The sequence below is a fragment of the Diprion similis genome, chromosome 4 (assembly GCF_021155765.1).
Source record: "Diprion similis isolate iyDipSimi1 chromosome 4, iyDipSimi1.1, whole genome shotgun sequence".
Classification (NCBI taxonomy): domain Eukaryota; kingdom Metazoa; phylum Arthropoda; class Insecta; order Hymenoptera; family Diprionidae; genus Diprion; species Diprion similis.
In genome coordinates this window covers 14,866,461-14,886,706 of record NC_060108.1, presented here as the reverse complement: position 1 = coordinate 14,886,706, position 20,246 = coordinate 14,866,461, and the positions used below count along the sequence as shown (strand labels likewise).

Genomic DNA, 20,246 nt, shown 5'->3' with positions numbered 1-20,246 from the left:
GAGGTTGTGCGTTGCACTTTTCTATTTTCTCTATAAAAATAAGATGGGAAAAATGGTTTTTGTTCCTTCTGATTTTTATAACTAGCCAACGACGCGTCGTATCTTACTGAAAATTAACTGACACATTTTTGTAGAGAATTGAACGTTCTTCAAAAAAGGTTTGTTATCATTTTCTGATAAATTCACTCGTTCAAAAGTTATTTAAGGTCTTTAAATAATGATAACATTATATTTATTTAAGGTCCTTGAATAAATGTCGATCTTAAATAACTTTTAAACGAACGACTTTATCAGAAAATAATAAAAAACCTTTTTTGACGGAATCCCCCACAAATATTTTTTTTCACTTCTCGTTTATTTAATTCTCTGCATTCACCAGCCGTTCCAAAAGGTTTTGAGTTATCTTTTTTTTTATTTCATTCTGCACGCAGGATTTTATCCTCCCTTCCGATTATACGCGTTTTAGATTAGATGACATTGGATGCCTCAAATACTATTATTGATATTTTTGCTTGACGTGTGTATGTAACAATTGCACAGTTTATACTAGCGTAAGAATTCCGATGATTTGTTTCTCGCAGATAGCGACGTCTCGCAGTAACTAGCGAAGACGACCGCGACGATACGATTTCCTTATCTTTGTTCACTGTTCATACGTATCGATTCAATTTCAGTACAATGCCTCCAGCACCTCGCGACGAGGCAAACCGCGCTGCCTATATACCTGCTTTTATATTACACACGCCCCAGTTTCAGTTTGCCAATAATTATTATTTCATACGCGGGGCGACAAGTTTTCGGTGTCGTCAACCGATCTATTCTGCCTCGTACATATTACACGTCGGTGTCTGTCTCTTCCCATTTATTTTACCATTTCCGTACCTTGCATAATACAGCGCGTCATGAAAATAACTTGGGGAAAATTAGGTATAGTGAACGAGGAAAAATTTACGAGACAAACAAGCCTGAAAAGAAATTTTCTATGCTTATCACTCGAAGGTGTATTTTGTATTTCGAAAGGTTTATCTCGTATCTTTTCTCTCTAGTCGTTCGCCAGTTTTGACCTTTTTTGACCTGACTCGGATCGCGGTCAGAACGATGACGCAATACAGTCGAGTTGCACGGAATTTATTGAAAGGTGTTTGTTGTACAAAGGATTTCCTGTGTTTCTTGAAGTGGCTTCCTTCCTCTCTTTTCTTCGGTTTGACTAGAAAAGATTTATATACCGTTATCAATTTTCTCCCGCCCGGAATCGCGAGGCTTTGTGAATTACGGAGACCTGAAACGCGGCTCTGAGGTGCAGGCAAGATGTGAATGCAAAAATGCGGAAAGGAGGTTGGCTTCAAGACTCGCTGCTCTTCCGGCTGGAAGTGGGCTAAAGCCGAGGCCAAGGATTTCCTTTGAAACGTCAAGAGAAGATCCGAGTGTAACGAAACCATCAGGGTAGTTCAAGGGAAACCCCAGGCTTAATGCCTGAGAACCGCTCTTGTGTTTCACATTACAAATATAATGTGGTACGGCACGTCAGGAAATGCGGAGATATTTTTAAGAGGAAAACTTGAAGGTAAAAAAAAAAAAACCACGAGTGTTGCGTAAGAAATTTAATCTGTATAGAGCAATCGTGAAGTGAGTCGAAGAATCAGTACATACATTTGCCGGAGAACACGATTGGTGCCACAAAAACGTGTTCGCACCACTTGACGCTTCAAGTGTCCGGATTTTTCGCTTTGACTTTCATGGTCAACGTCCTCAAACTCTGTAATCTGCGCTCCTCTATTGCATCCGCTGAAATTCGACTGAGCAAGTGAGGACCGGTAATCATCATAATCATCGCGCCGATTGGAGCCAAGAACAAAATCGCCAACACGGACACCTTCAAAACGTCTTCAGCGAGCTCCAATTCCCTCGTGTTATTCTTTGCCAAAGCGTGCTCGTAAGCCATCGGAGCCAGAGCAGCCTAAATACCAAAATTCAGGATATTTTGATATGGAAAAATGAAGGTTGCGGTAACCGAAGCGAAAATGTTTGATCAATTATAAAAATTATAAATTAAAAAATAACTTATAGCAGTCAATGGACACAAACATTACGATTCTTCTTTTTTGGATCCACGCATTGGTAGAACTTGGAAGTTTGCGTTACTAATTAAGACCTCGAAATGTCCGAAAATTGTAAAATTACCTGGACTGTGCCTTTGGGCAGCCAAGACACGGCGACGAAAATTCTTTCACCGATGGTGAACGGCATTTTCAAAGTTGACAATATGGCGCAACTCAGGCGAGCCTGAAAAAATGAGAAGCCGTTATGACCGTGAATTTTTTCAACATAGTGGAAAGCTCGTTGATATTTTTTATGCCTGACCATTCGTTATGTCGACTCACTAAAAGACCCATTAAAATGCAGGCTGTGTAGAGACCCGTCCGGATTACCGTCCAATGCGAAAAATTCACATCAGCTCCAATAACACCGCATAACGCTGGCTGCAATATGTGCCAAATTATTCCCACCAATTTCCGGATTGAAGCAACCTGCACTTTCGTTGAAAGGAAGGATTATAACATTGATCCTTGCCCCTTGTTCATTCATTCTCTAAATGCGGATATTCTCTCTCGTGAACTAAAGAAAAAAAGAAAAAGAAAAAATGGAAAGAACATTTATACAATCTCTTTTGAGACTCACGTCGAATTTAGTAATTATTATTTTCCACCCAGTGCATGCGATAAAACTCATGAAGACCGTAGCCAGAAATCCACCGCCAGTTATAACGAACGAACTTGCTCCAACGCTGAAGCACAGTGCACCGAGGGATAAATTGAGTACGCGATAGAACGTCGCGTATTTCTGTTGAGAACATTTATTTAAACGCAATTGTAAATGTGAGAGCTTGTTATCGTAGATTGGCAATTTTCCGGTAGCTTTTTTACCGGAAATTTGAGAAAGGTTTCATAGTGAAGTACTCACGTGGTTCTGGTGAGGAAAGAATATCAAAAACAGGCCTAAACTGGTTCCGAAGAAAAGTCCAAAGGCCATATCGCGAAGCCCCCGAGGCAGGTAAGACCACCATTTGTCGCCGTCGAAATCTATATATGGTGAAAATGAAATGGAAGTTGATGCAAGGATCATTTTATCAGTAGGTACTGTGGAGGGCGGAGGTAAAGAGGACATCTTCGTGTATACAAAGTGACCGTGAAGTAACAATAAAAATTCCATAAAGCTAAGCGCAAATTAGATTGTTTCTCTTATTGCTCATGAAGGTCATTCTGGCGACTTGTTGAACCACTATTTCCTGCTTTTTAGCGGACATCTTTTCAGTTGAAAACCCATAAGAGATACTTTTCCTTACCTCTACCCTCAGCACTGAAAACTCAAGCACAGTGTACGGTCACTCACCGTCAAAAACAACTGAAAACGCTACTGAAAATATGGCGACGATGTGAACACCGTCTATCGAACAGGCCGCGCACAGCATCCCCGAAATGTCCTTGTCTTCGCCGAATCCCTGATCAGCGAGCGCCAAAAGGCAATTGACCGTAACGACTGGCGACATGCAGGCGATGACGCTCCTGCGAATCGTGTAATTCTTCTATTTTGAGAACCGTCGTAAGGGTGGAAAAGGAAGATGCGGATGGAAGTAAGTGGCTCGGAAATGTGAAATCGGTGATATTACCCCCCCAGAAAGGCCCAGTCCCACGGAAAGTCGAGGAACCCTTTGAAGCACAAGGTGACGATGACCATCTCTACGGTGCAGGGAACCAGGGCGAGCACCAAAAGGAATAGCGGATAACTGCGAAGAGGCGTCGTGTTGATCTGAACGCCAGATCTGACCATTACGAAGGTCAGGCAGAAGTTCCTTATGGTGCTCATCGCCTTTGAGCTTATGGTATCCCGGATGTTGTAGGCGCCAGTGTTACGCGCGATCACGCCGGCGATGAGCATTCCGAAAACTGGTGGCAGGTGGAGGTGCGGTATGTAAGTCAGACCCCATCCCAGGCAGTAGGCGCAGACGACGAGCACCAGGAGGTTGAAAATCGCACCCCCTGGCACGGCCAGGTCCCCGGTGAGGAAGTAAAGGAGCGCCCAAGAGAGAAGAACCGTTGTCGAGTTCGTTACGCACGAGAATATCGTCCCCCAGGTTAGAGCCTCGCATCTTTTGACCAACGGTGACGTCACCAATACGTCACGGAAGCAAACGCAGCACGTTGCCTTACCGCAGCATGCCAAATCCTCGGAGCTTTCCGAACTGAACAAAGTTTTTAGTAGATGTGTATTTATTCGTTTCGAGGCTTCTTGTGAATCTCGAAAGAAAAATGTTGAAGGCGTGAAGAAGATTATGGTATTGACCGAAGTGAGTTCATTACCTAGTTGCACCTTCTTTATTATCCTCTTGGTCGGTCGAAGCCGTCGGGATTTGCCGTGTTGCATTTGAGCTGGATTCCATGATGAAGCAGATCTGCCTCGCAGTGGTTGCTTATAGATGGGAATTGATTCTTCGGAATACGAGTATTTCAAATCGACTTTCTGGGGTTAGATGCGATAGATTTTCATAGGCCATGGAGATTTCATTTCTAACCAGTTTGCGAATTAAGATTTTAATAATCTTCACAGCCAGAAAAACTAGTGATAAAAAGTTACGTCTGAGTTGTTGAGTTATAAATTAGATAATAATCTCATTACGGTGCATGAGCTTGGCGAGGAAATTTGTTATAGCTGTCAAACTTGACGGAATACCTAACGGTCAAAACGTTAGGTGGAACTGGTGGAAGAAACCGAAGAGGCGGAAAGACAGAGGAAAACAAAGGAATTGTAAATATCACGCGAAAAAAAAACAAGCTAACCACTCAATATCGAGATTACGAACCGCGGCAAGTTCTCGCTGTGCGGTGCGGGTGGAAAAATATTCGCGCTCATCTTCTGAGGCAGTCGCGGTGCAGCGATCGGTTGGAATAACTTTTCATTTTTTAATAAAACGGAATCACTCAAGCCGTTAAAAGTGAAGATAATATGGGATTCGCGCCGAGTCGAGCTGAGAGGATCGAAATAGACGTATATATACCTGTAGAGGCTGAGTCGGAGCGAAGCTTCAAAGAATTCCTGAGATATTGAATAATTCCTGCAGGCCGCCATTTTCGGTTCGATGAAATATTTCATAGCAGACCGACCAACGTGGGTACTTGCTTTGGAAAATTCACGAATGCTTCTCATCATTTTCCCCAATTACTGCCTTTCTGTTCAATAATTTGTTAGTATTTTAATAATGATAATTAGCATGATAATAAAACATTGTTAATTTTTTTTTATTGCTCATATTTTACAATATACATGAATCTATCGGTGGCTTACAACGTTCTGAACTTTGTAAATATTGTCAGTGATATCATTTGAAATACCTGTTTACCCGTTAGGTTTTACGAAACAGCCACGAAACCGGTTTTCTTAATTTAATTCGATATTCGATATATTTGATATATAAAATGAAAACGAATCCCGCCAATCGTATCCGCGGAAAAGTGGCTTCGAACTAAAGATATTTCGAAATTCGATGTGACACGTCTTTTTTTAAGAGGAGAATTTACAACACTGAACCGTCTCTTCATTCAAAAATTCTGAGTCATGCGTTTCCACATGCCTGGAACGGTGGCGGTATAGAAAAAAAAAGAGGAAAACATGCTCAAAAATCATTAATTGCAGATCTTACCGTAAGTTTTTTGCGCCAGATTCAATTCATATCAGTTAATATTTTGATCCAGTGCTCTAAATTTGTCCATAACATAATTCGAGTTAATAATCCAATATTAGATCATTAAAACAGTATATAAAAAATTTCCTTACTTACGAAATTGGCTCGTGTTTTCTACGAAAAATTCTACGAATCTTGACCTTTGGTGACATTTTCGTGAAGTTTTACGTGGGCCAATTAATCTTTTTTTTAACGATGATTTGAATTTCGCTGTCATCGTTCGATAATTGGATAATCTAATCCTGTCTTTTGTGTAGTTTGACCTTTCTTTTTTTCAGTGATTTAGATATTTTTTCTATTCAAATTTGCTTGACCTTTCGAGTCTGCAGTAGAATATTATAATAGCCACGAGTCGTAAGGGTGGTTAATTAAGATCCTTTTAGACATCACGGTTCATCGTTAAACTATCCGAAACTCTCCGTAATTAAATGGTACTAATGATAATTGGAAGGCATGGTAGAGCCACTTGTTTGTAATACGGAATAATAAGGCTACCCGAGGGTCGAAATGTCGAAAAATCAACCCACGGGGCGTTGCGCACTGTAATTTACCGACTGGTAGCCACCCTTGACATGTGTCTAATCAATAAAACTCACAGATAAACTTGAGTAAACTCTTGAAGTTCGACTGGAGACCTTCGGCAGCCGGCTGTTTGAGTTAATAGTTTCCAACTGCATGAGTGAATTGAAATTCTCAACCGTCTCGCGGCGCAGAATTTTCTTCGAGATATATTTTTTTCTCTTTCTTTTTTTCATTCACTTTTCAATCATGTTTGAGTTCCGATTTGTGATTCGGTTAATTCTCGTCTTTGCAGTCTTGGGGGAATCGACTTGAATTCACGTTACCACCGAGGATAATTACATCATTTCAGCAAGTGAGAATCATTGTTTGCTTCAATTCAATGCGATCATTCTATTCTGTTGATATAACGTAAACGAAAGTTGCGAAAATAATTACTCACATCAGCTCTTGGACCTTCGTCTTTGTCATTTGTCGAAGGGAAGAAACTTCTTTTGTCATCCCCCTCCCCCCCGCCCCCCCAAAAAAAAAAAATTCGTTCCTAAGACGTTGCCGAAATTGAAAACAAAAATGGGATGAATGGCTATTTCGTTTAGTTTCGTTCCGTGAAAACGTTGTACAAGCTGTGGAACACAAAGTTTGAAATATATACACGCATTCATAATGAGAATGTTGAAGGATAACGGGATTGGATTATTGATATGTTTTATGGGGTTTTATATCAACGATAAATATGAATAAGTGTTGCAAGAAGTGGAACAATTTCGAATGTAAGGTTGCAAAACAACTTTGAAGTATAACAACAATAATTTCATTCTCGTCGTTGAGAAAATCTTGGCAATTTTTCACACCCTCTTCGTTCCTTTCTTTCCATGGAGGAGGGGAGGGGGTTTGAAATGTTGGAAAAAGATGTCAACGCTGAGTAAAAAACTACAATAAAACGATACATATATTCTTGCGGCTTACCTTTCGCCAATTTATCTTTCACGGTTCTCCTCCTCCTCCTCCTCCTCCTCCTTTCCTTACTGTCATGCCTACAACAACTGAGTGCAATGCACAGAAATACCTATATTCAGCTGCTCCTCATATCCTTCAGTGAACGAAAATTCTTCCTGTAATCAAACGCTACCAAGCGTGATTTTAATCATACCAAAGGATCAAAGTTTGCCTACTTAGGCCAAGAAAGTTCAAACGAGGAAATCAGACTTTCGAGAACTGTTGAAAAACAAATTTGTCAGAGATGTCGGTTGGAAGAGTCGAAACACTCGAGTGAATTAGTTGTATACATTTTGAAGACGTACATGACCGTTGTACGAATTTTATAAACTTTTTGTTTAATTATGACTCATCCGTTGGCACAATTCAAGTGTAGTGGTTTTTTATTTTTGTATTTTTTTTGCGGTGGCTTGTTTCATCCCGTTTCTTTCTTTTGATCAGCTAGCCAGCTTCAGAGCTAATCAAATCAATGTACACAAACACAAACAACACATCGACCTCATTCGTGAAACATGAAAGTTGGTGAGAAACAATTTCCATTTCATAACACACTTGAGTAATGACTCGAGGATTAATCATCATATACTGGATTGAATATATTTTTTAATCGCAATACCTACCATTGTTTAGTTGTCTAATGATTAAGAGCGTAGCATGATTATACAACAGAACTAATGTACAGTATAGATTCAAAGGTAACGAGGCACTGCACGTATATCTGCATGTTTAAAGTTTTTAATCAATTTACTGTATTTTTTTTTTTACTGCAATCTTTTCAGACATTCGATTACTCCACATTTTACAGTGTTTTGCTTGATTTTACACCGATTCTTCCTTTCGCCAGTTTCTGCATCGCGACCTCATTTCTCAAAGCGTTAATTAGCTGAAACTTGCATTAACACACATTATGTACGGAGGTATTCGTTTTCTGCTGTCGTTCAAAGTCTGTCCAAATAGCAGAGAGTTTTATGAAAAACTGCCGACTGTCAAAGGTCGCCTTGTTTCACGCTCGTTTAGCGTAAATCTTATCAGCTGAAACGAGACCCCGTAACTTGTCGACCCGGAAAACACCTTTTCAGGATATTATCTGCAGGGCATTAGATTAGATATATATATATACATGCAATATACGTATGCGTGTTGCTGAAAACTACGTGAAAGGTTCGTGTTTGATGGGTATTCGCAAAGAAATGCTGTAATAGAATACCGATCGACGAAAAGTCTCGAGAAAAATGGCAATTCCTTGAAAGAATTGCGTTTGTATCCACAGATATAGAGTTTTACGATCAGACGGGGATCTTCGCGGGGTAAATTAGAGTAAATAAAATCGTGCGGACAAACGCGCGAGCCAATTAATCTAATCGGTAATACGTATTGATTGGCCTGCAGAAGGTCTAATCTCTCTGGGTATCCATACAACTATTTCAAGTACTGCGCGCGCTGCGTCTCCGTCCATCCCTCTTTGTGCCCTCCCTCCCACCCTTCCCCGTCTCTTCTTCATCCCCCGACCTCCATCACCCCCGTGAACCTCTTCGCCTCGATGCAAACCCCCCGCGTTATTCAGTCTGCGAAGAGTCTTTGCCGCGGTCGCAGCTTTCCGTCTGCAGACGCGAATTCGGGAGGAAAAACAAGAAGCAGGAGAATGCATGTCGAGTCCTTTTCGTCCCGGGCTAATCGTCGTTTAAACGAACGCAAACTCGTCCTTAGATTTTAATTCAAATTGCTACGGCGGGGGCGTTCGCGTGTAGTGAACGACATAAAAACGGGAGCGATTTTATTTGTTGTTGTTGTTGTTATTTCTTCGTTTTCCTACGATTTGAATGGAATTTTTTTTTCTTTTTCACTTCTTCGATTATAACCTGTGTATGAACTGTAATTTCGATGAGACTCCCCAGTAATTTTGCCGCACTTTCATCCATTGGAATACCACCGCGTCAATACGGAGTCAGCTGAATCAGCATACAGGTAAACGATATGCACGTTATATTTATTACCCCGTAATTAACTTATAATTAATCACATATTCATAATGGGATTTCAATTGGCCAGTTATTGTAGAAAGTGGTCCCCTACCAGATCGAAATTTTTCGAAAAGTTTACATACATTGTTGGAAATTGGAAATTATACTCGCATTTAGTAGGTTAAAAATTGTGTGAAACTGAACCGTGTTTCTTCTAATCTAGCGTTGAAAATGTTTCTTTCACCTGTGTAACATAGTATGTATATTTGTGACTGCCATTTTTCACTGCCTGTATGACGAACCGTGGATAGAGAAAAGTGCTGATGATATAATTTCCGTTCGACTACAATTAATAATAGCAGGTCTTATATTTAGACAATTGAACTTTTTTTTTTAAACCTATACTGCATGGCTGAGATGTTACGATGCGTCACTCGTTTGAATTTAGTGTTGATATTCATACCGCAATCAGTCGAATTGCTACCAAGGTTCGATACTTTGATTTGGCAGAGTTTAAGCGTTAGGAAAATCAGCTGAAAAGAAACTGCATCGTTAATTAAAACTAAGTGTAATGTGAAAAAAGTCAAAGAAGTCGAATAACAGTGCAGAGGTAAGAAAACTAACAGGTAGAAAGACGAGCAGCAAAAAAAAAAAAAAAAAAAAGAGAGAAAAAGAGAAAAAGTTGAAGAAGAAACTGAAATGCGATAAGAAATAAACGCTTCGCTTCTCTCCTACAGTCGAACTCTCATTACATTGAGTATCGATCCAAAACTTGAAGGTAAAACTATCCTCGAATCTAACTTGGCTGCTCCTCTTTATTATTATTATCAATATTACTGTTATTATCACCGTATTTGATTATAATTTTATTCGTCGATCGTGATAAATATTGCATATCAACCAAGACAACACAGATAAATTTGGAAATTATGGGGAATGTATATAAGGTGTATAACAATAATTTACTTTCGCAACAAAGCGAATGCTATATGGAAAAGGAATAGAATGTTTATAAAAATTGGTGATACCTCTGGCGTATGTAACATTATGTACCTAGCCTCTGTGTACACGGTAATGTGTATATATATAGGGATGTTTGCCCCGTAGGAACGCCTTGAAATAACCAACCCCGAGGCCTGCAGAATTCAACCCGCAATTTCGTCCACACCTAACGCGTATGTATATGTGTATCATGTCGGCTACGTGGGTATGTAAACGCAGGTATATGGGTAGAGGGCTATATGGGTACCTGGTGGCATCCACCATCTTCAACCCCCTACGACGGCACTCCGCATCAGGGCAGGGCTGCTGTATTCCTTGGCAAGACGTCGGCTCTGGGCTGCGGCGTAGCTTCAAAATCATATTTAGAATGTCGAGAGTGATGTATTGGCGTCACTCGATCCCTGAGACCAGAACCAGAGGTAATTGAGAGCGGGAGAGAGAGAGAGAGAGGGGGAGGGGGAGGGAGGGTAGGGAGGGGAGCAGGTGGATGTGGCGGAAAATACCTCTGCTGAAAGTAAACACCTTTCAAAATCGAATATGAGCGATGACGTTTCTTTCTTATTTTTTTCTTTTCTTTTCCTTTTTTATCCGAACGTCTATTGCGTGCAGCAATTCGCGAATACGTGGGAGGATTGATTTTCTGTTTTTATTCTATTTTAATTGGTCAACTTATAACCTGTACTCTATACATACTAGGCTGGTCCTTATTTAGGGTGTTGACGAATTTTTGCCGCCCCATCCCCGAAATCAACTTCAAATGATTCGAAAACAATTACCTAATTTTTTCAGATTCTTACTTCTGCTCTCAGATAGTCCGCTTTGGGGTCGAAGTTTTTTTTGGAAATAACATCGAAAAAACTTTTTTTCTCGGTATATGATTCATTGTAAAAGTAATAATGTTTTAAAAAAATTTGTAACTGTGAGGTTTCAGTCGGCATTAATGCTACTGTCTGGGAAAAAATTCACATAATCATCTCACGCAATCTTGACTTTTTTTTTATTTAGAGGAAGTGCAATTTGTCTGAATTTGCTGGTATTGTGATGTAAATTTTTTTTTACAGATAGTAGCATTAATTACCGCTACAACCTCGTAGTTACAGATTGGTTTGAATGTTATTACTCTTGCAACAAAATATATACTGAGGAAGCAAGTTTTTCCCATGTTATTTCCATAAGAACCTTCGATCACAAAGCTGACTATCCCAGAGTTGAGGAAGAAATTTGAAAAAACTGGGCAATTGTTTCCGAATTATTTGAAGTTGACTCAGGAGGTGGGGCGGCAAAAATTCGTCGACACCCTAAATAAGGATCAAATATATATATTATATCTACAATAACTTCCATTCATTTATTTTTTCTTCACTTTTAGAGACGTGGGATGGATTTTTATCTTCGACATTTTTTTTAGGAATAAAAAGTAATATAAATATTATCTAATACAACAAGGCAAAGATGTTGACCGTAAGTCTGCGAAGAAATATAAACGTGAAAATGAATGAAAGAAATTATTTTTCTTACAATGTTGAAATGAAGAATTTTTCTAACCTCAAATTGGAAATTTCACGTCTCAGCTACGGACAGTGATATTATTTATTTTTAATGTCTTGATCGGTGGAAAGTTGACCAGGAATTGTTAGCTACGTAAGATCGGACCGCTAATTGCAGAGAAAGACGAGTGCAGTTCACTCGGCGTGACGATATTACAGCCGAACGTCACCGCCGATGGAGAATTGTTGGTTCAGAGTCACTCGGACGAGTCGATTTGAGGGTAACGAACCTTCACTTTGATTGACAAACGATATTGAAACTCAAGCTTCGCGTCTGCACAGATATTATTACTGCACTTATGTTACATGCAACTACGGATTTGCCGACACAGACACTCAAGCTATAAACTCGATTCTATTACGTCGGCAGGCACATATAACTATGTACTCACTTCACTATTCACTTTCTGTTCCAGTAATAATTAATTCTCTTTCAACTAGCTTTGGCCCGCTACAGCGGTTTGTAGATTAATCTTTTTGGCTATAATTAACGAGTACATGCACGTATGAACAGTGCGTTACGTACCGTGTACTTGCCTGTAACAGGCACTTGAAATTCTGAACTCACACGGGCTCTAGTAGTAGTCGGCATTCGTTTATGTGCACGAAGAAAACAATTACGCTTTGAAATGTATCGTTGAAATTTACGCTGCGTTTATTTTTTTTTACACATATGTAGCGTGAAATCGAAAGGAGCCGAAAGAATAAAAAAAAGCAAATGTTACAGGTATTAACGAGCTTTCTGCGATAGAAAAGTGACGTATACTCGTAAATCGATCGAAAGTCTTTATCTTGAGAGTCGGAGCCGAGAGGAACTCGCTTTAATTTGTACGACCAACCACCTAACGGATAACGAGGGCTCTGTCTGGGTCTGTACCTCTGGAAACAAAAACTTGATACCGAGGGTTGGTTTACGTGGTGTATCTTTTTTTCTATCTCCTTCCATTATCTCCTTCTTGCCTTGTTGTTGTTATTATTATCCTGTAGTTGTCGTTTTCTCCTTTAAGTTTCTCCGCATATCCAAGCCTCGTATATGTATACGATCCGTCTGCCAATATGTTTCATCTGATTCTCCGCGATTCACGCTGAACGGCGAGAAGTCGAAATTTAACTTGACATTTTACCCTGTAGAAAGCGCTAAATAAAAATTTTTTGAATCGAGATAAAAGCAGAATAAACTTGAACCGCCGATGCTTCGGTGTTGATAGATTTTATCTGGCCAATTCGGGCGAGGAATTGGCCGTTTCGATTGAATAGATATCGGAAGATGCACGTAGTCTTGAGTCGAGCACGTTCCCTTACTTAGGAGGATGAAGAATAAGGGGACAGGAGGAAGGAGGAGACGAAGGAAGGACGAATAACCGAAGCACCTGGTGGCGCCTCCGTCGTCATGCTTCCCTCGCCTCGCAGGCCCAGGTGAAACGGTATTTTTCACGACGTGGATAAAACTGTATAAATAATTAATCAACTACACGTAGCTGCTAAGAAGCGGCACGTCCCGCTTCTGTGCCCAACGTCCAGAGTGTCTCGATTCAGCCCGGGCTTTCATTTTACCCGCCGTTTAACTCTGCTCCGTTGTGTGCAAGAAGACGGGAAAAAAAGTGAGAAAGGAATAGGAGCTGGGAAGTCTTTTTTACTTATTTTATTTTAGATTTTGAAAAAGGTTGTGGAATGTTGATGGATTTTTGAATACGCACACTTTCCTGGTCGAAAATAGAGAGAAAGAAACAAATAAACACATAGAAACACCGTTTTCAGGTCACCTTAAAGTTTTTCCTCGCTTTCGATTGCAATTTAGAATTATTATTCTTTCGAGGATAAAATTTTGTTGATGAGAAATATGTGTGCATTGTAGATACATATAAAAAGGGAATAAGCCAGGAACGATGAATATCGATGATTAATAACTCTTTCATGCATATATTTTTCCGCGATTCACTTAAAATTTTGCATATATCGGCATTTCCGGTCACTGATTACGAGTCTGAACTCGAAATTCAAAAATTCAAAATGATCGATGCAATATAGCGGACAAACAAAAACAACGAGAAGAAATATTTTGAAAAAATTGTTTATTAAGCTTGTGTGAAAATTGGTAATCGGATTTTCACCGTAGATTAGCAGAAAATGCTTTTTTTCACGCTACATTACGAATTTCGATATGTTTTGTTTACACGTTCTATTTTCGCAAACAATAAATAAAGAAATTTTATATTTCTTTATAGACTTATTAGAAATATTTCAAAGATCATCTGGAAACAAAAAAAAAAAAACTCAGCAGTTGTTACCATAAAAGTAGTTCAATGAATAAAAAACTGAAAAAGGTGAAACGCCGAGCGTTCCAGTGTGAATTAAAGTGCTAAAAAATCGTTAAAAATAAATCTTCAGATGGATGCGAAATCCGAAAGACGGGGGAAAAAATATTTATGCAACGAACTGGACACCGTGTGGATAGATTTTCCTGTGCCTAGGTACTTGCATGGCTATTGGGTATGGGTATACCCAACTACATATATCGTATACACTTCTACTCGCCTATATATATATATATATATATACATATGTATAGATATATGTATATATATACGCGGGGGTGAAACTAAGCCGACCAAATTGTAACCCAAAGCGAAGCCCCAGCCAGACCTCCTGAGCTTACAGGGGTGCAACTTGTAGCTAGGATCGATTCGAAGAACCATTCTGGCCAATTACAAGCCGCAGCCAGCGGTGTAGACAGAGGGTAATCGTTTCTCTTTTTCTGGCTCACGTTTCCCTTCTTCGATCCCTTCGGCTCCGCTTTTGGGAAGGCGAATCCGTACCCGCCAACAGCGCGGCAGCGAGTCGAAAATCTTGAAACGGCATTCGCCCTTCTCTTCATCGTTTTGCTCGCCTGCCTACTCGTTCTAGCCGATTCTTGTAACTCTCGGAAACGGTTTGGGAAACGTGACGTGCTGCAAGATTTTTTCGGGCATAAAAGTTCGATTTGTATAGACAGTGACAGCTACTCGATACACTCGAGCGTTGAGGGAGTAGATAATGGTGCCTTGCTCTCCTCTCCTGCGAGCTGTCACTTCGTCTTCCGATGCCACCGCTCTGTATAAGCTTGTCCGTTTCAATTCGAAATCTTTCTACTAGAGTGACGAGGAATTTAACGCTACGTTGCTGCGGTGCGAAGACACGAGGTATGTACATGCTGGTGCAGATTGGAAGGGAATGCAGGAAGAGAAATACACGGTTTTTCAACTAGTGTATGTGTTAGACTGGTCGAAAAAATCGACGATTTTTTTTATTATTCAAAGTCACATGTTTAATAGGTGTAAGAAGAGGAAATGCGATGTCCGTTACAATTTGAGCTCGTGATGTTAATATTTAGTGGTTCCTGAAAGCAATTTTTCGTTTCCTATTTATTTAATAGAAAGGAATAATTTTAGTTATTTCGGAATTTTGTAGCTCAGTAACGAAGCAATTTACATAAATGTCCCATAGATATTTTTTTAGGGGGTTTATTGCACTGCAATAAAGATTTCTTATAATTTTATGATAACTAAACTCTTTCAAAAGTTATTCAAGGTTAATGTTGAAATCGTGTAAAAATTCACTTTTTTTTTTAGATCAATAGCGAAAATACTAGACTGATCATGAAATGTTGTAGAGGTTTGTTTTTTGTAAAGCGTTTCAACCACTGTAAAATCATGTCATTCAATTAATTTTCAACTTAAGCAAGTTCATGTTGTAATTAATACAATTAGTTATACGTAATATGTGCCATTCCATTTTAAAAGCATCTTTTTTTTATCGAAAAATAAATTATTGCTGTGAGCAATAATAAAGTTGAATTTTTTTTAGTAAATCACAGGTTCCTACCGAGTTCCTTCACTCGTTTAACAAAAAATGTACAAAAATCCTTTATTTCCCTACAGTTTTATGATTGACATATCGAGTTCAAGGCTGCCAACATTAACACGATTTTCTTCGGAATTTTTTAAGTACATCAACAGAGTGAAAAAACAGCCGGACGTGTAAGACCCAGGTTTTCACCCTGGCGGTGCCAAAAAAACGTTCAAAGACGAAGGGCTAAGCATGTGACTTTGAGAAAAAAAAATAGTCTGTTTTTTTCGACTAGCCTAGTGTATATATTGTAGTTTCCTTTTTAATTGCTTAATTCACCATCGACGTTGGGTGCAAAAGATAAAATCAAAATATAAAATCGGAACCAAACCCTGTCCAGTAAGCAATTCATGTATTCGGTGTATTCAGATTTTCATGGCTGAATATATAAATCGATCACCCTTCAATCATTACCCGCTTCTACACTCGGTAGTTCAGAACCCTCGGCCCAACTGGCAAAAAAAATCATGGAATTCGATCGACGACTGTAGTGATATACATGCCAGCTCTAAACGCGCGTTATTATTACGTTTATTTTTTAAATATTCAGAGAATATGAAAGCGTGTAGGAAAATGGATGAAATTTTTTTGGTGAATAACGAGAGGCGACTTTTCGCGTACTCGTAAATTTCGTTAAAAAGCAGCCACGCGCGGGGTGATTTCGGGTACTTTGACATCACTGCACGGCCGCGTGACAACGCGTCGAAACGTATTTTAGTGGGTGTTATACGCGACTGCCACCCTCACGCGGATGTCCCGAAATTTCGGTCAATTTTTGGTCAGTTTTGTAAAAAAAAAAAAAAAAGTTCCACGCTCGACCTTCTCTCTCGGGATGAAATTCAGTTAAGGCTCGCCTCATAATTGCGTCGCTCTGTACACAAAGTTTCGCGTTTGTATACGTTTTAGCCGTAACTACGTGCCTTAACGTGTATGTATAACCTATGTACGTATATACATACATAGCGGGATGTTTAACGCAATGCGAAAACCGCGTCTGCGCGCGCATCGAGCCGGATATGATGGGCAGCAGATTCGCGAATTTCGTTCTGCATGGTTTTTGGTGTACGTCCAGTATATTCATCTCTGCACGCGTGTGATATGGTATATCTATAAGTTACGGCTAGACCATCGTCAAATATACGAGAAAGACAATAATTGACGCAGACTGCGGGTCTGTAATGACGCGTAGTGATCGTAAATCAATTCTCATTATTTGACATTAATTATCTCCCTATCGTCAGATTTTCTCCACCTATGAGCTCGTTTTTATCGCGCCCGTTTCTACCTTCGTCATCGTGACTCGATTATATCCCGCTGCAGTTCGACGGTTGAGTTTTCGTCATTTTTTGAGTTGAAAGAAAAAGTCGCTGTGTAGTCATCTTCGTAGCGCAATTGCAATGCGTAAATGCAAAAGAATATGTAAAAAATTTGTTGCTTGTTTTTTTTGAACCATTACATCCTCGTTCATATTTTTCAAACTGAATGCCATGCCGGTAAGGCTCCGAAAAAATTGTGTGACTAGAATCAATTTATTATATACATATAGATGCGTATATGGTACTTAGAACGAGATTTTGAGGCCGAGATTTACTTGGAACACTAGAAATGAAAAAAAAAAATTATTTCTGTGATTTTTATTTTCCTTCTTCGTATACTATATTAATTAATTTAACTCGAAACTCGAGGTCTGGTTATTATACCTGCCTCTGGAAGTCTGGAGTCTAGAGTCTAGATTATAGTTACGCTCGACCTACCGCAGTACCACTGATGCTGTGAATTTATAATTTATGTGCGTTAAGCTACAGGGTAATTAGCGTCGGGTAGGTTATAACAGCCTACGCGTCTAGCTGAGCTTCGATAGCGTTAACTGCAAACTTTCAGTTTGACAAACTTGGTCGTAAAAATATTTCTCAATATTCGTTCTGCGTCGTTTTTTTTATTAATAATCTTCGACGTGTACGACGAAAAATCGTGAAGGCAAATCCAAAGTTGTTGTGAGAAAACTTGAAGCTCTAACTTTTTTCCCTTTCTGCCTCAACTTTTAATTCTTTTCTTACTCAAAGAATTATTCACCCAACGAAGTTACGTATATGTTATATACTTACATACGTTAAGGGAGTAAAAATACCTTCACGCAAGATGCAAGGGGAGGGGAGGGGGGATACAAAGAATGAAAATGGTTATTTTTAAGATAAAGTCTCCAACTTTTCGATGCTCCGACTTTCAAATATCTTCACGATTCTTTCCTCACTTAAAGTTATGCGAGATTAAGGGGGGAGGGGGGGGGGGGGGAGACGTTTCACGTTCTATTTAAATTGCAAAATGACACAATAAGTCGACTGAGGTTACCCTATTTCAGTGGAATTTGTCTCGCGTTGTAAAGTTTTCTTCAATTGCCTGAGATCGTCGAATTAGTAAAAATTGAGCAGTTTGCTGTGAAAATCAAGAAAAAATAAGAATTACCTCAAGCGTATAGAAGTAAATATTATGCGTAGATAATGAAATAACGTAAGATTTTTCAGTTTAAAACAGTATTTCGCAACTTTAAAATTACTTTACATAGTATAATATAGGTATAGTCATATATATTCACAAGTTGTACGTATAAGTAATATGCAATAAGTGAGCGCAAGTTGCGAATATCTGAACGAAAAAATTTTTTCTCTTTCCCTCTTTTTCTATATAAAAATGAATTGGAAACATCGTAGTTTTGAATTGTTTTTATATTTCCGCAGGTTATCCTTGTAATTATCAACATAAAAATCCACGTTCCCATACTCCCACCTCGAAAACATACGATTTGCGTTAACTATTTTATTGTCATAAGCAAACAGAGCATATTTATTTCCAATCACGCTTGCACGGTTGCAAAAATGTTGTAAAGTAAACGCCTACCGATGTATAGATAGGCGTGTCAGATGAGTCTGGGGGGTTGAAGAAAAGCAGTCAAAAACAGCGGTAACCTAACGAGTAATTCCGTCCTTAGAGCGAAACCTTAAGGGGGCGGGGGTAGAGGTGGATGAATACTGCAACGGGGGCGCTGAGAGGTGGGGGAGGTATTTGAGTAACGAGATGGCGATGGGGGAGGATGGCAGCCCTTCCACCTCGAGAGTTCTCCCCGGCTTGTCACGCGCCCTCTATATACCCCTTTATGCGTGCAACACTCACACGAGTTTCGTTTTCACGGATGTGCGTGCATTGGCGTGTACACGCAAGTACCTCCTTCCTTCTTCCGTTCTGAGGCTCTGAGGACCGACCCGGCAGCCTCCCCCCCCCCCCCCCCCAACACCCTCCTCTCGACGCCCTCGAATATCGCAAGACCAGGCAATGATAGACCATGATCTTTGGGGTTCGTGCGTTTCGTGCACTCGAGAACACCGCTGGGACTTGATTCTTGATACTTGTTTCTCATTTGCACTTCTCTTGTTCGTTCCGGATATGCGGCGACGCCCTTGAGTCTTGTGTATAGGTATAATTACTGCGCGTCGGCTTGTGCCACAAAATTTGTAGTCGATGAATGTAAGATTGGATTGTACGATCGGAGTGATTTTGTATTTTTGTATTTTGTTCAATTTTTGTACTATGCTTTTTTCGGTGGAAGATAATTTGGTGGATTGTTAAATTATGGCGTTAGTTGAGAGAAATGGTTTTTAGGTGTTATAATAGATTTTTGGGTCAGAGATACAAAAGTAATTATCATTTTTTAAACACTAACACATTCTTCGGTTATGGTGAAAAGTGAAAATGTATTATTTCGATCATGTTAACGTCGCTGAATATTTAATCTTACCGTACTGCACCGATATCGGTTATATCCAGCAAAAACAAATACCGATTTACTAGTGAAAATAAAGCAATATCTTTTTCGTGTCGATTTAATTTCATCTTATCGAATTTCTTACGTTTGAACCGATCTTTGCAGAACGTATATAACTTAGAATCGATGATTACGCAAAGACTAGCAAAGTCGACGACCGATTAAACTATGACCAAGTCACTGTACATACATATATAAACTGTATATAAATTTCTATAAATCCTCGTCATCCTTTCTGCACCGATAAAACTCACGGAATATCTTCACCGCAGTCTCGACGATCGGAGCGCAAGCGTCCGTCGAACCGACGAAGCAGGTTTTAAGTTTTAATTAATTAATTCGCAGAAATGGGTTGCGATTTATATCCCTGCTGCGGGGGTGGAGGAGCGCTTCGGAGCCGTTCAAAGACTCGTTTTCACTGGCCCGCAAGGCCCTGACGAAGAAAAGAAGTGCTGCTCCTCGAGCTTCGAGGATGCTTAGCACGCGTTTCGTCGACCCGATCCCCCGACGTTTCCGTCAGGATTGGATTTTATCGAAAAACCAAAAAATTCTCACCTCTCGTGACTCGGTTTCACAGATGATCGGGCAGAGGCGAAAAACTGAAGAGAGGTTCGCCCTGTTGTTGAGAAAATGCTTGCGGTTTTTCCTTGAAAAATTATAAACTCAGAACGAGCCAAGGCACCAAAGTGGAAGGCATCTCCATTTTCGTATTTTGAGATTCGGAAAACGGAACATTGTGGAATACTTGAGAAATCTGTAAATCAATGACGAGAAAACTTAGG

The 20,246-nt window shown here is 39.7% G+C and overlaps 2 protein-coding genes across 2 annotated transcripts in view; one reads left to right on the top strand and one right to left on the bottom strand.

The window, feature by feature from the left end:
• Positions 1-20,246, top strand: part of LOC124405541 — a 176,443-nt gene that overhangs the window by 3,407 nt on the left and 152,790 nt on the right. The window lies entirely within an intron of this gene.
• On the bottom strand, positions 1,706-4,438 carry LOC124405909 (putative SLC9B1-like protein SLC9B1P1). The gene is made up of 8 exons (XM_046881179.1): positions 4,359-4,438; positions 4,115-4,240; positions 3,391-3,563; positions 2,962-3,080; positions 2,680-2,841; positions 2,382-2,528; positions 2,182-2,283; positions 1,706-1,957 (listed from the first exon to the last, which is right to left on the bottom strand). Exons 1-8 carry the CDS (start codon positions 4,436-4,438, stop codon positions 1,706-1,708), a joined length of 1,161 nt encoding a protein of 386 aa, XP_046737135.1.